Source organism: Lynx rufus, unplaced genomic scaffold, assembly GCF_022079265.1.
Source record: "Lynx rufus isolate CCGP_SWC_20201006 ecotype Redwood Valley unplaced genomic scaffold, mLynRuf1.p SCAF_12, whole genome shotgun sequence".
In the NCBI taxonomy this organism is placed as follows: Eukaryota; Metazoa; Chordata; class Mammalia; order Carnivora; family Felidae; genus Lynx; species Lynx rufus.
In genome coordinates this window covers 17,130,479-17,144,236 of record NW_025814826.1, presented here as the reverse complement: position 1 = coordinate 17,144,236, position 13,758 = coordinate 17,130,479, and the positions used below count along the sequence as shown (strand labels likewise).

Sequence of the window (13,758 nt, the reverse complement as noted above, 5' to 3'; positions counted from 1 at the left end):
TAATACATCATTGCAGAGTGAAAAGTAACAAGGTGCACATAAATATTTTTAAATGCAATTCTTTCAGCCACAGTCAGTTTTTTTTTTTTTTATATCACTCTTGCCAAAACTTTTGAGCATTTTCACAGGATTAAAGTTCAGAGACAATAAAAAATACAAGTCTTTCATAGCAATGTGTCTCTTTCTGGTTTTCTTCCCCCACTTAAATAAGTCTACATTTCAAGTTTTTCTCCTGGCTCAGAATCAAAATTTATTTTCAAGTGCCCTTTCTGATTTGTCTGAATGAATATTCATCCCACAAGCCACCCAACCCCGGACTCCTCCTCTGCCCCTCAGCACTAGCCAAATTCACAATTATTAGTAGGATTAGTATTTTGCCATTTAATAAATACTCTCCACGCTTAATAACCAAGCGACTACTTCCCAACTTATATTTTAAGCTTCCTTGCGGTCTAGGCTGCCACCAAAGTTGCCACTTTTCTGAGAAAAAAAAAAAAAAAAACATCCATACTTCATCCCAACTCCACCTCCCTCCTCCCTCCCTCCCCACCCCAAAGACCGAGATTCTGGGGATGTCGAGGCTAAAAGTCCCGTTTGTCTCTGATACTTCTCAGTTTTCGCCTCTGTTTTGTTTGCAAGTGTTTCACAACTACGAGAGGACCAAAGTAAAAGGGGTGGGGGGCAGCTTTTCACTTTCCTCTAGCTTTGGGGTCGGTCTAGTGTTTTCCGGGGGTGTGTTTAAGGCTTCTCCGTGCACTGTTTGCAGAGGCTGGAGGAGACGCTGTTAAACAGGGCGCACTTCTCCGGACAGGAGGCGGCCGGGGGCAGCCCGGCGCTGAACGGGTAGCCGGCAGCCTGCTCGTAGGCGCCGAGCGCCGGGTGCAGGGCAGCGGCGGCCGCCGCCGCCGCCGCGGAGCTGGGCAGCGAGGCGGCCGAGATGGCCTGGCCCTGGTTGAGGTAGGCGACGAGGCGCCGCATCTCCTCCAGGGCCTGCGCCTGCATGAGGATGTAGTTCTTGGCGAGCAGCAGCGTGGCGATCTTGGAGAGCTTCCGCACCGAGGGGCTGTGCGCGTAGGGGATGACCGCGCGCAGCTCGTCCAGCGCGTCGTTCAGGTCGTGCATCCGCCGGCGCTCCCGGGCGTTGATGTTGAGCCGCAGCGCCTTTTGCTCTTTGGATTTCTTGCTGCTGCTGCTGCCGCCGCCGCTGCCGCCGCTGCCGCCGCCGCCGCCGCTGCTACCCCCGCCGCTGCCGCCGCCGCCGCCGGGGCCCCCCGAGGGGGCGCTGGCGCCGCCGTGGAGGTGGGCGTTGGAGCAGCCCTCGGCCGCCTTGGCGCCGCCGCCTCCCGCGCCCGGGGAGGCCCGCGGGTCGGCGCCTCCGGCCCGCAGCACCAGCTCGCAGCGGCCGTCGCTGTCGTCGTCGGGGCTCTGCTCGCCGCCGCTGCTCTCGGCCACCGAGCCGCGGCTCGCACTCTCGCCGTATTTGAGACACAGGGCGGCCCCAGCCGGCAGACTGCTCAGGCTAGGGTCGCCCCCAACGCCGGCAGAGCCCACGAGCAGCCCGGGGACGCCCACCCCGCCGCCGCCGCCGCCGCCGCCGCCGCCTCCCGCGCCGCCGCCGCCTCCCCCAGGCGGTGGCAGCAGCAGCCCTGCCCCCTCGGGGTCAGCCGGCTCGAAGCAGCCCAGGGGCGAGGAGGAGGACGACGCCGGGCGCTCCCGGGGCGGCGGCGCCAGGGACAGGTCCATGCCCGGGGGCGTGGAGCGGAAAGCCGCCTCCAAGCGCTTTGCGGTGGAGGCGCTCAGGCTCTTGTGCAGAAAGAGGTCGTCTTCGCCCGAGGCGGCTGCGCCGAGGTGCAGCCCGCGCTCCATGGTCCGGCGCCGGCGCACAGCCCCGGCCCGCCGCGCCGGCCGCCGCCGCCTCGGCTGGGGAGTCAGGCGGCGCCGCAGACGCGCCCGAGCCGGGCTCCTGGGCTGGTGCGCGCGTCGGTCCCGGTGCTGCTGGCAGCCCTCTCCCCTTCTTTTTCTTTTTCGCCTTCCCCCGCGCTCTCCGCCTCCTCTTCTTCTTCTTCTTCGTCTCCAGCCGATGGTGCTGGCTGCTGGGGCTCACCATGGGCCGCGGCCCCGCATGGTGGGAGGGTGGGCGCGGAGGGAGTGGAGCCGCCGCCGCTGCCGCCGCCGCTCTGAGCCCAGCCCCGCGCCGCCTCTCCGCACCGTTTATCTTGCTTGGATTCACCTTCAAGAGATTTCCGGACCCATCAACCAGCCGCCGCCACAGACGGGGGAGTCTTTTACATCATTATCTCTGAGTAGGTTATTATGAAGAAGACTCGCCTGTTGGGACAGCGCTTTCTACCCAATCAGGTTAACGTTTTAATTAATAGGATTAAAACGGTAACAAACAATCGCAGGCGCTATCTGGCCGCGAGTCTGAATAGTTTCATTTCCCAGGTCTGAAGACAGGCAGCAGCTAGAGCTTTATAAAAGGCGCCTGCTCCATTATTCTGCGTGCCATCTGTATACACAGCTTAGCGCATATGTTTGCAAGGCGCTGGGTCCTGTTAGTAACCCAACAACTGCCTTTAGCTTGACATGTGTGGCGACTTTCACTCATCAATGAGCACACTAAAAGCCCTACTTAGAGCCGAGGATGTTCTTTGCTCCTTCAGCAAATTGTGGCTCGGCGGCAAAGCCTGGGAGTCCCGGGGAGAGCAAACGCCCCCATCCGCCGCACCCCACCCCCACTGCCCTTCCCTCGCCACTGCTGTCTCATCTTGTGCTAAATTACCCTTCCGGGAGAGAATTATACTCCACCCCTGTTCGTGGAATGATCTGGATTTGGTGACGGGACTTTCCGGGGGGAGGGGGCGAAGTAGTGTCCCGCTGGCTTGCCGAAAATTCACCCAAGATTCTCAGCTAGTAAGGGAGCAAAGCAGTCGTACCCCTGGAACACACTGCCTTATTTCCACCCCGCACGCCCATTGCCCATTTCCTATCCGGATGACAAAAAAAAAAAAAAAAAAAAAAATTAAAAGAAAAAAAAGAAAAAAAGAGAAAAGAAAAAAAGAAAGAAAATGGAGAACAACTTGATTATGCAGCCCATTAGATTAAAAAAAAAAAAAGGAAGAAAAGAAAGAAGGAAGGGGTGCTTTTTCGGTCTCCAAATGACTGTGACAGTGATGGTGATCACGAAGCATATGATTTCCTACGCGGGAGAAAACTGGTTTCTCAAACTTTCCTCAAGATTAAAACCCAGTTGTTTCAGAATAGTCAACTCCACCAGGAGTCAAATCCTCTCACACACCAAGTGGGGCACTTGAGCGTATTTATTTACCCGAAGACATAACCGACAGCCAGGAAGCCATTCAGGGACATCTGGATGTGCCTCGGTTGTTCTTGGAGGGCTGGGAAGGGAGAGCTGTGAAAACGAGTGCTCCTTTCCGGATGGGAAATGGTACACGCGGTCCTCTAGCTCCTGAGTTCGATCTGGGAGCACATGGTATTTAGCGGCTGGTTTTCATCCTCACGACATAAGTAAAAACAATATTTCCCAACGCCTCCAATAAATCTTTCTTATGTGGCAGAATTACTGAAGCCTATGAAATTTTTGGTTTCTCTGGTTTCATTAAAAACCTTTTAATTGTGGCTTTCAGAGTTGGCCCCAGGTGTTGGACTCTTTTCATTACATTTTGCTCTAATGTGATGAAATTCTAATTCTCTCCTTACCATATGGTTAAATTTCCCCACTGAGAATTAGTTGAAAAAGGAGAAATAATCTATTAATCTCTGTAATAGATTCACAAATGAGGTTCGCCACAGAACCTGTTTTTGAATGGTAATATCAGAACAGTTGGGCGCCTTATTTCATAAAGGAGGGGTGAGGACGACACCGAGGCGTCTGCATTTTCACCTGGAAAGAATGAAAAGGGGCTCTGCGGCATCTTTCCAAAATAATTGCCTGAGAGTCAGTCTCAAGGGGACAGAACTACTACGCTGTCGTCGGTTACTTTCGCGCCTTCGGATTTACTGGAATCCGAAGACTGAGAAAATGCTATCGGGCTGTGGGAAGCTATCCAGCCGAGGACCCAGGCCGGGGGTTCTGGAAGGCTTGAGCCGGCCCACGTGTCTCGCTGGGGGCTTAAGAGCACGTTTACGTGCAGGGCGGCCTCTCGCTCCCCGCTTCCCTCCCACTTTCCCTCCCCCGGCGCTTGCAGCTGTTAACCTCTCCCTTTAGGAAGCTGAAGACACGCTCCTGGTGCTGCTTCTCAATTAGCAGCTTTGTGTTCACTGGGATCATAAACAAAGGTTCTCTGTAAACATAGGTGAGCCTGGTGTGTGCGTGACAGTAACTCCCCAAAGTCCTCTGGCCACTTACCGAAGGACTGAGACTGGCACCGTCGCGTCTCTGGCCGGAGTGGCGACACGTCCCCGGATGTCTGACGTGGTTCTCCATCCAGCCTGCCCATCTTGTGGGCCCGCACTGTCTGCGCTACGCCTGCGTTCCTGATGGCCCCTCTGTGGGCACTAGACGGGCGAGGGATCGACCATGCCCGAGTCCGGTAGAGTTCGTGTTTGGCTGCTGGCCGCCACAAAGGGCCATGCCCCGCAGGGCCGAAATGGCCGAGCTGGAGCACCACGCAAGGTGGCAAAGGCACCGCCCGTCCTGGCGAGACCTGGGGCCCTCGCCGGACCCCGGTCCATCGGCGCTATTGTATAACTCAGCACCGAGGAGAGCACCTCGTGGCCCTTCCCAGACCTCACCTCCATTCCTTCCCCTCTTCCACCTCCCTACCCTTCCCTGGCCACCCAAACTTCTGGAACAAACTTTTGCGCAACTTTATTTCACTTAGTAGGAGCCAAAAACCTCTCTCTTAGACGGTTCAAGAAAATCCCCCCGGTCTCCCCGGAGGAGGTGGTTGCTTAATAGTCACTGGAAACTTAGCTTTGGGAAACTGCGGGAGAATTTATAGAAGCTCTGAATGTGGGCCTTATAACAACCGTTGGGGAATGCTCTTTGAGGTTTATGCACTCGTAAACTTTTGCTGATTGCTTCTGGGAAGTTGTCAGGCACTTAACACTGCATTTATCTTACAAGGCAATGAAAACACATCTGCCTGGTGTCTCGTTACCTGGTTTAATCGTCACCACCCTCAGTCATGGCCTAGACTCCCTCTCCTCACTTGAGTGGGATCCCGCCGTCTGGTTTCTACCAGTGGAGGACTGGCGTCAGCTGCTCTGGCCGCAGGAACTCTGGATAACTGTGCTTGAACTTTATTCTGCCAAGAAGCTGAGAAAGGACCCGGGCTCCCGATGCAACTAGAAAATTAGGAAGGTAGCAGTGAACAAACCAAAATAAACACCTCCAGTGGCTGCCCGGGAAGAAAGGGTAGGAAATGAGACCGCGGCGAAAACTCCTGACCCACAGATGACCCCTTGAGAATGATGCATAGGAAGTTAAATACTGGGACTCAGCAGTTTCAGAGAAGGTCACTGTGAGTTACCTAAGCAATTGGGGGACAAGAAACACGGGGGACGTCTCCTCCGGCCCCATAAGGGTGGAGGCGTATCAAGCCCCTCCGAGGGCCGCAAGGGCGGGTGGACATCAGGCACCAACGTCCAGCAGGGTGCCCTTGGTGCTACCCGGGTTGATGCCGCCAGGCTCATAGCCTGACACACATCCGGCCAGGGAGCTTTCTCTGCTGCGTGTTGAACACCAAATGTACAGACGCCGGAACATGTTGTGCAAAGATGAATACAGTTTTGTTACAGCAGGAGGGAACATACCTACCGCTTTGAAAGGATTCTAAAATATTCAGCAACCAGCACCCCAGTGAAATTACAGCACTGAACTTCAAACTAATTTTTTAGGTCATAATTAAATTTCTTAGTGGTCATCTTTATTAATATTTGCTTGAAATTTGAAATAGGAACCTAAATAAAGTAAGAACAGAACACAATCCAACGTACTTTGAAAGAGCAAACCCAGGAGTTGTTCTTTGTTGTTTCTATAGCTCTACTGAACAGTTTACTTATCTAGATTAAAAAAGTTAGGAGAACCCCCAACACTGGGATTTGGGTGTCAGTCTGTGTTTTCTGAAAGGGAAAATTGTCTTGTGTGTGTGTGAGAGAGAACATTCTAAAAAGAAAAAGCAAAGTTTGCCAAAAATGACATGAACTTTCGCTTGGGAGCTGTTCTGAAAGACCAAATTTCCTGAGAGTGATGGGAACCCTCTCCGGGTTGCCCCTTCCTGGAGGAGCCCAGCCTGGAGGGTCGCAGGTGGCCACAACCGCGGAGAACCCAGCGCGGCTCCATCTGGGGAAACCGCCCCAGGAGTGTGGTCTCCGAGCCCTCCCGGACCGTGTCCAAAGCGCGCAAGCAGAGCGTGCCCCCAGCGCCAGAGGCGCGCTGACCTTGAAGTTTCATTTGCCCCTCGCCAGCCCAGTGCTGTCTGGTGGCACTTGGGTTCAGCTTGAAGCCTGTACCGCTGGGGTTCATCGTCCCGAACCTCGCTGCGTTTGGGAAAGCACGATCCATTCGGTGGCGGAAAGACTCAAGCCCATCAAGCGCCTGAAGTCAAGCCTTCCTGTGTCATTCTGTCATCAGTATTTTCTCACCCTCTTCGCCGGGTGCTTCCTACACAGCTCACTTGCAGAGACGTACCGTGGTTCCACGTGTGTCCTGGGATTGGCGGGGCTAATGAAGAGGGCAGCGAGAGTGCTGGGGCTACCGGAGCTGCAACATTCCTGGCAGCGCGCCAAGGGCCCCAGCACTGCAATTGCTCAGAAGCGCTTGGCAATTCCAAGGACTTCGCCCAGGAAAAAGTTGAAACCTGTTGATCTAAAAATAAAGTTCTTTCAGGAAGATCTTCCTTTATTTTAAAGAAAAGAGGGTCATCCTCAAGACTGTTTGAACAGACATAGAAGGGAAACCCTCGGCCCCGGAGAAACAGCTTTTTCAGCACGACTGTGAGACCCACAAGGGCGCGCTGGTGGGTTTCCTAGTTCGCCACCAAGGGCCCACTTGGCTTCCGCGAGGGCTTTCCGATTGTGGGGACTCTTAAGGGGAGGGGCGCAGGAAGGCAAGCAGAAAAACTTCACGCTTGCCTGTCACTTCAGAGACCCCAGAGAAGGAGATGGAGATAGAGGAAGACTAGTGAAGTTTCTGGAAGAGTTCATTCCCTCCTTGGTTAGCTGCATTCCTGCATTCCTGCATTCGGTTGCACTCCCTTAGGGCTGATACACTTATTTGTTTCCTCCCTGGAACCTTATCTTCATCGAATGTTGGAAAGCATTTTTAAAAGACAAATTGTTCGCACGAAAAAAGGTGAACAATTTTAAGGCTTGCCTTGTGTCCATCAATTAAGAAACACTGCCGAGAGTTCAGTTTGGCTGTGGGATTTTAGCGCCGCGATTTAAAACCCACAGCGCCATCTCCTGGCAATGAGGAGAATAAAGAGGTGGATGACAATAATATTTAAACGCTGAATATGAAATATTCAACTATGAGTCACTTGATTTTACGCCTCCAAAACTATTTCTGTGATAAATTGATTACGATTGCAAGGCGTGAGCTGGAAATTTGTGATCATTTAAACAATCCTGGAAGCTAATTATTTGTAAATAGAAGTTTGCATGTTATATTTACATATACGTAGTTTTTATAGGTGCAGATATAGTTCTTATTCTGAGGATTGGTAATAAAGTATGATTCCTTATCATATATACATAATTTTAAGGAAGAAAATATCCACAGATTAATTTCTAAATCAGGATTTTAATTAGTCACTTTATGCAAAAGATACTGTAACTTTATAAATACCTCAGTGCTCTCAGGAATTAATTAACTAGTGAAAACCAAGTGCTGAGTACTATTTAGATACTTTAATCACCAAAAGATTTCTTTTTGAAGTGTAGGTATTTTCAGTAAAAATAGTTCCCTTCCTTTGCTTTCTATATATGGTAGAAATACTTAGCATTTATGGTAGAAAGGAGACTAATGTGAGATGGTGGTGTGTTGAAATATTAATTCTCCTAATTATTCATCAATTTTTACCAATCAACATTAGTAAATAATCTTCCCCATTCTCCCCAGTAGCCCTTTGCTTTCTTTATTTAATAAATCTTCTCATCACATAATCTTTCAGAATGTCTTATTTAGGCTTTCGGAGCTTGCAATATTGTCTGTAGCCAAATCATTTCCCTAAATTTAATGCACATAATAGAATTATGGATACCTAACACTTTTATGAATTAAAGTGTTTCTGAAGTATATTTTCACAAGCTTTGATCCTTTTTTATAAATACAGTTAAAATCCAGTAAAACTTTGAGATGATATCCTAATTAAAAACATTTCTCATCTTTGATTATATACACAGGCCAGCTGCTTGTAATACAAATAAAAGTAGATATGCTTTCGATAGTGTACAAAATATTATGAATATCCTTCAAAAATATTGTAGATCAAACAGACAAATGTAAACTTTACTTCAGTTGAAAGATTAATTTTATTTGATTCATTAAAGTGAAAATCTATTAAGCCAAATATTTGGACTCATTTACTCTGTCAATGTAAGAGTTCCTGTTAGAAAGAAATTTGATTATATATAGGAGGAACTAGATAAACAGATGGTTAGCTAGAGAGCTTTTCACAGTTAAGTTTTGAAATTTAAATGGAGAAGTTTGACACCTTCTCAAACATCTTTGATGAGGTCATTTGATCTACTCTAGCAATGCAGTATTGTTGTACATAATCATTTTAACTTATGTTTAAGAGACATTAACTGGGCTTTTCTATTAATGTGTTTGGCTGAAAACTATACTGATTGAGTTGTCCACTTGGAAAAATACGCTCACACGCACACACATACGCACATGCACATTTGTGCTATATTTACACCTTGGTAACCAAGTATTATAAAAAGGAAGCCAACAGCTGCAAGGCATCATGACAAAAGTGCCTTAACATAAAAATAACATTCTTCTGATGAAATGTTTCATTCAGACTACCTGAAAGGGGCCATCATTTGCAAACAATCGTGTTGGCAGACTAACCAGGCTGTATGTCTGTGTATGGTAGAGCAATGCCCCAGTGGAGAATGGATGTTACTATGTGGGTGGCATGGAGACATTAAAGTTAATGCCAAAAGTGATTTGAGGGCGCATCTGGGTAGCTCAGTCAGTTGAGCGACCCACTCTTGATTTCATCTCAGGTTACGATTCTGGGGTCATGGGATCCAGCCCTGCATAGGGCTCTGCGCTAACAGTTAGGAGCCCGCTTGGGAATCTCTCTCTCTACCCCTCCCCTGCTCTCTCTCTCGCTCTCTCTCTCAAAAAAAAAAAAAAATAGGTAATTTAAGAGCCTCCTGGCCTTAGAGACTTCTGAAAATTTTTTTTAAAAAGCTTCCATTGCTTTTATGCATGAGAACTTGAGATTTCCCCAGAAAGATTGTTTTCTAATCCATGTACCTAAACATTTTTACTCCCTTGAGTTGCTTCCCATATTCCCGTTGTTTTTGAGAACAAGTATTAAAAAAAAAAAAAGGAAGAAAAAGGCAAGGAAAAAAGGTATGCAGATTTGAGGCCAAAGAATACATTTAGTATATTCAGTGTTTGTGGAAAGTCCTTGTCTTATGAAGATACAGTCTGCTTTTCTTTTAAAAAGAAGTTTTTGAGTTATGATTTTTATCTGTGTCCAAACCTGGTTGCACTTCTCTGTGAGTTGCTTTAAAAGGTATGAGTAGGTATAGTAGAAAAAGCAGATCCTCTCTTTGGCAATTTGCTTGATCCTACTTAGGTTCAGGAGGAATATGGATCTATTAATCATCCTTTTCCTGACTGTCTCAGGATATTAATCAAATGAAACCATGTGGAAGCATTTTGTAAACATTAAAATGCAATGTGAATTTAATGTTAACACTTTATTATGCTTCTTTAACTGTTCCATTTAAACCAGTTCAGTCACCTTTGATTATCATTATTGGTTTGTATTTTGTGTACTTTTTCCATCACAATATTCAGATGCTGGCAGATTTTAGAGCATCTTTCACTGCTTGGGCCATGCTGGAGGGTCAACGAGAGTAGGAGCCATAGCAGTTGGATTCTTTATATTCACTTCAATGGCTTCAATGTCCGTATCTCCGCTCTCTCTCCCTTTTCCCGAATATCCCTAACTGCTCTGCTTGTGGTGTGCTGGCTGTTATCTTGAACTGAATGAATTTGTCTCTAGTTAGTTACAAAGTGGTCACCATAGTGTGATTTGACTCAACTAACTGGTATATGGATAGAGAAATGGCTGTGGATTTGGCTTAAAGTCAATTCTCACTCAGATAGCGACTGTTTCTATCCTTCACAATCTTCTATTATAATGCTTCCAGATGTGTGAAGCATGCTTTTCAGTTTAGTAACATTTGTTAAATTAATGATTATATCATTTTTCTTTCTTCCTTCTAGATCATTAACATAAAAGCTTTGTGAATCCAGATCTATCACTGATCCTAGCGTGGTCTTTGTTTCTTCCTCCCTTTGGGTGGATACATCAATGCTATTATTATTTCTGTTGTTTATGGTCCATCAGACAGTTTTCAATTCAATTGACAGTGTTCATCTCAAAGCCAATTTGAATTAATTTTTTATGAAAGATTTATGGAGACAATGTATATCAAAGGTCTAAATTTATTGCACACCTTGCCTCCCCTTTCCCACTAATTTAGTTGTTTTTATCAAGAAAGGAAATCAGGTTTGTCTCAATTATTTTTTCTTTTTAAACCTCAGCTTTTTATTGTCCCCATGTTTCAATATTGTGTAAGTATCTGAGGAAAATTTCTTCTTAAAATTTGTTTTATTATTTTATTAGAATCAGAGTAAAATCAATTATATGTGGATTGAGAAATACATTTAAGGTAATGCAATGATAACATACTATATTTATAGAGGTGGATGGTTTTTATAGACTTAGAGTAGAAAGGCTTTCCTAGGCAAGGCAAAAATCCAAGGACTCACACAGGAAAAGTTTGACACATTTAATTACACATGAAAAACTTAAAATTCCTGTTCTGCAAAGAAAGAGACCGTAAACAAAGTTAAAAGACAAATGGCAGACTAGGAAGAGAAAATAAACACATACAATATACAAAGAGCTTCTACAAAACAATAAGAAGCTTATCTAATGGAAAAATAGGAAAGTAATTTAATCTGGCAATTAGAAGAAATATAAATGTCCAAAGCATGATATAAAAAATGTTCAGGATCATTAATAAAAAGAAAATATAAATTAAAACAAATTTTAAAATAGGCCAAAAATTTTTTAAATTAACAATGTTCAGAATTGTGAGGAGTACAGTTGTAGTCAAAATCAGTACCATCTTTTTGGGAAGGTGATTTGGAGTCTACACCTAAGAATCTGTCCTACAGAAATAATGGAGTGAGCATTATACATATACGTATAAAGATTTTCTAAAATGGCAGAAAATTTTGAAATAACCTAAATGTTCTTCAGTAAACAAATGATTATGAAAATGATGATGCCTCTATTCCATAAAATAGTAGGCTATTATAAAAAGTAAATGAACTGACTTGGAGTGACATTTCTGATACATAATTATGTTAAAAAAAAAAGATGTAGAATATAACATGGTCATTTTTGGTATCCAAAAACGTATGTGGATAGATACATGCAGGAAAAAAATCTGTATGAAGTTTACTGACGGTTAATCCTGGTTCCTCCTGGGAGCTCAAATTGGAGACCCAGGGGTGAGGTTTCTTATGAGTTACTTTAAATCCTTTGATAAAGATTATGGGTGACAGATATTTGTTATGTGTATAGATTTTTTTACAATTAAAAAAAAATCTTAAGAATAAAAGATTAAATAAAGTGCTAATATTTTCTCTAGGTTCTTTGCATCGTTATTTATTCTCCTTTCTTTTAAAAAATATTAACAATAGTTTTCTTAATTTTAACCACTCGCTCTCCATATTTTTTGCCCTCCAAGTTTCATTACCTAAAACCATTTTCTTTTATGTTGTTTGGATCAAGAATGTATTTTGAAATAATAGTGATATTGTGAACAATATGTATTTTCACTTGCCCACAGTTATCTGCCGTTTTTTACTCATAATTAAATTTTTGAAGAAAATTGATGGCATTATAAGTACACAGTGATTGTACTGCAACATCAGTGACTTTATTGCATTTCAGTAAAGAATCATTCCAGTTTACTTTGTAAATTGAGCCATTTTATGATTTTAGCATGATCACAGAACTGGTTTTTAAATGCCAAAAGAAATAGAGATTTTTCTGGAACAAGAATTCTCACTTTCAGCTCTGACTAAGGGATTCTGGGGTACAGGTTTACTCTTTTGATCTCTTCACATGTGTTTGTCTCATCATTTGCTCATTCTGTCTACTGGTTCAAGAGGGAAAGAACAATGGTCTTTGCCTTCGAGGTTACTAAAATTCACACTCTCATCTTTCAGGGACTGCTATTTTCCAGCCCCACTCAGATGTCTGATTGTCAGCTTTATGTCTCAGAAAGTATTCCTTGCAATTCAGGTACAGTAAAGTATCTAGCTCCAGCTAGCCTCTGTGTACTATATAACTTTTATAGTCATTATAAAAAATAATTTATTGAAAAAACTTAAACCTTATCCAACTCAGGTGACTTTTGATTTAAATGTCTGTGAGCCTGGCTATGGTAATCAGTGATGGCAGATTTTTTTTTCTGCATTAAGTTTGCTGTTCATATCACAAAGTTAGAAGGTATGAAAATAAAGTCATCGCAAAGATAACCAGTTAGAAGAAATGAAGAGTCCATAGTCCCCATTTTACCATGACTTGCTTTGGAATCACATTTCATACAAGGCCTGGAGAAATTTCCTATTCTTTGTGTCATGTTCTCTTCTATATATTTTTGCTTTACTTGGGCTGCTACATGGTAAAGTCTAAAATACAGCAAGCCTCACTCCCTATGACTATTTATTGGAAATACTTTGTTAGATAAAATTATGAGCAGCAATGTGAGCTATTAACAGGGATATTAGACATTCAGAATAATAATTAATTATTAAAAGATTTTTAGGAGGTTATTTAAAGGTGATGGGATAGGCAACAAATCTCTATGAATGCTTAACTGCTTAACCTCTAAAGACATAAACTCTCAATATATTGTGATCTGAATTTAAAGGTGCTGTGCTGACAGCAGTATTTCCTATGCACGCGGATGTGGCTGACAAGATCAATGTGTCCTCTGCACCCCTTACACTCTCTGGTTAGGGATTGTATCCATTGTTTGCTGAGGTGTGTTTAGCTACCTGTGGGTTGCTTTGTTACTTAGACTTTAAACGTTAAAATAAAATCACTCCTTACTCAAATGCAAATGCAAATAGCACCAAGCTATTTTTATATTTGCCAACTGAGCTCTTCTGACTCGGACTGTGGTCAAAGCAATTAAGTCATCTTTCATCTGTGGGTAGTTTGATGTGCCAAGACCCAGAAATATCATTTGTGTTGATCATGCTACCATTTAAAAGAAAGCCATTTGCATACTACTGAAGGTCAGAACGGCTCTTCACCGTGCGGGTTTTTTTGGTACTCTCAAACTCCTTACATTTTCTAGTTACCCAGGCTGATGTTACAGCTTGTTTTCTTTCAAATGCATGGGCTTCTTTGTTAATTTAAAAAAGATACTATGATACAGAAATAGACATGTTGAAAACAATCTCCGCCTACAGTCAAGAGAATATATAATGAATACAGGCATCTTTGGTAG

At 44.6% G+C, this 13,758-nt stretch overlaps 1 protein-coding gene across 1 annotated transcript; it reads right to left on the bottom strand.

Moving 5' to 3' along the window:
- Window positions 1–738: 738 nt before the first annotated feature.
- BHLHE22 (basic helix-loop-helix family member e22) lies at window positions 739–1,866 on the bottom strand. The gene has a single exon (XM_047073890.1). The coding sequence runs from the start codon at window positions 1,864–1,866 to the stop codon at window positions 739–741; it is 1,128 nt and encodes a 375-aa protein (XP_046929846.1).
- Window positions 1,867–13,758: the final 11,892 nt, after the last annotated feature.

Excerpts from the sequence above, each read along its gene's own strand:
- BHLHE22 (XM_047073890.1), bottom strand. The coding sequence starts at position 1,866 with ATGGAGCGCGGGCTGCACCTCGGCGCAGCCGCCTCGGGCGAAGACGAC.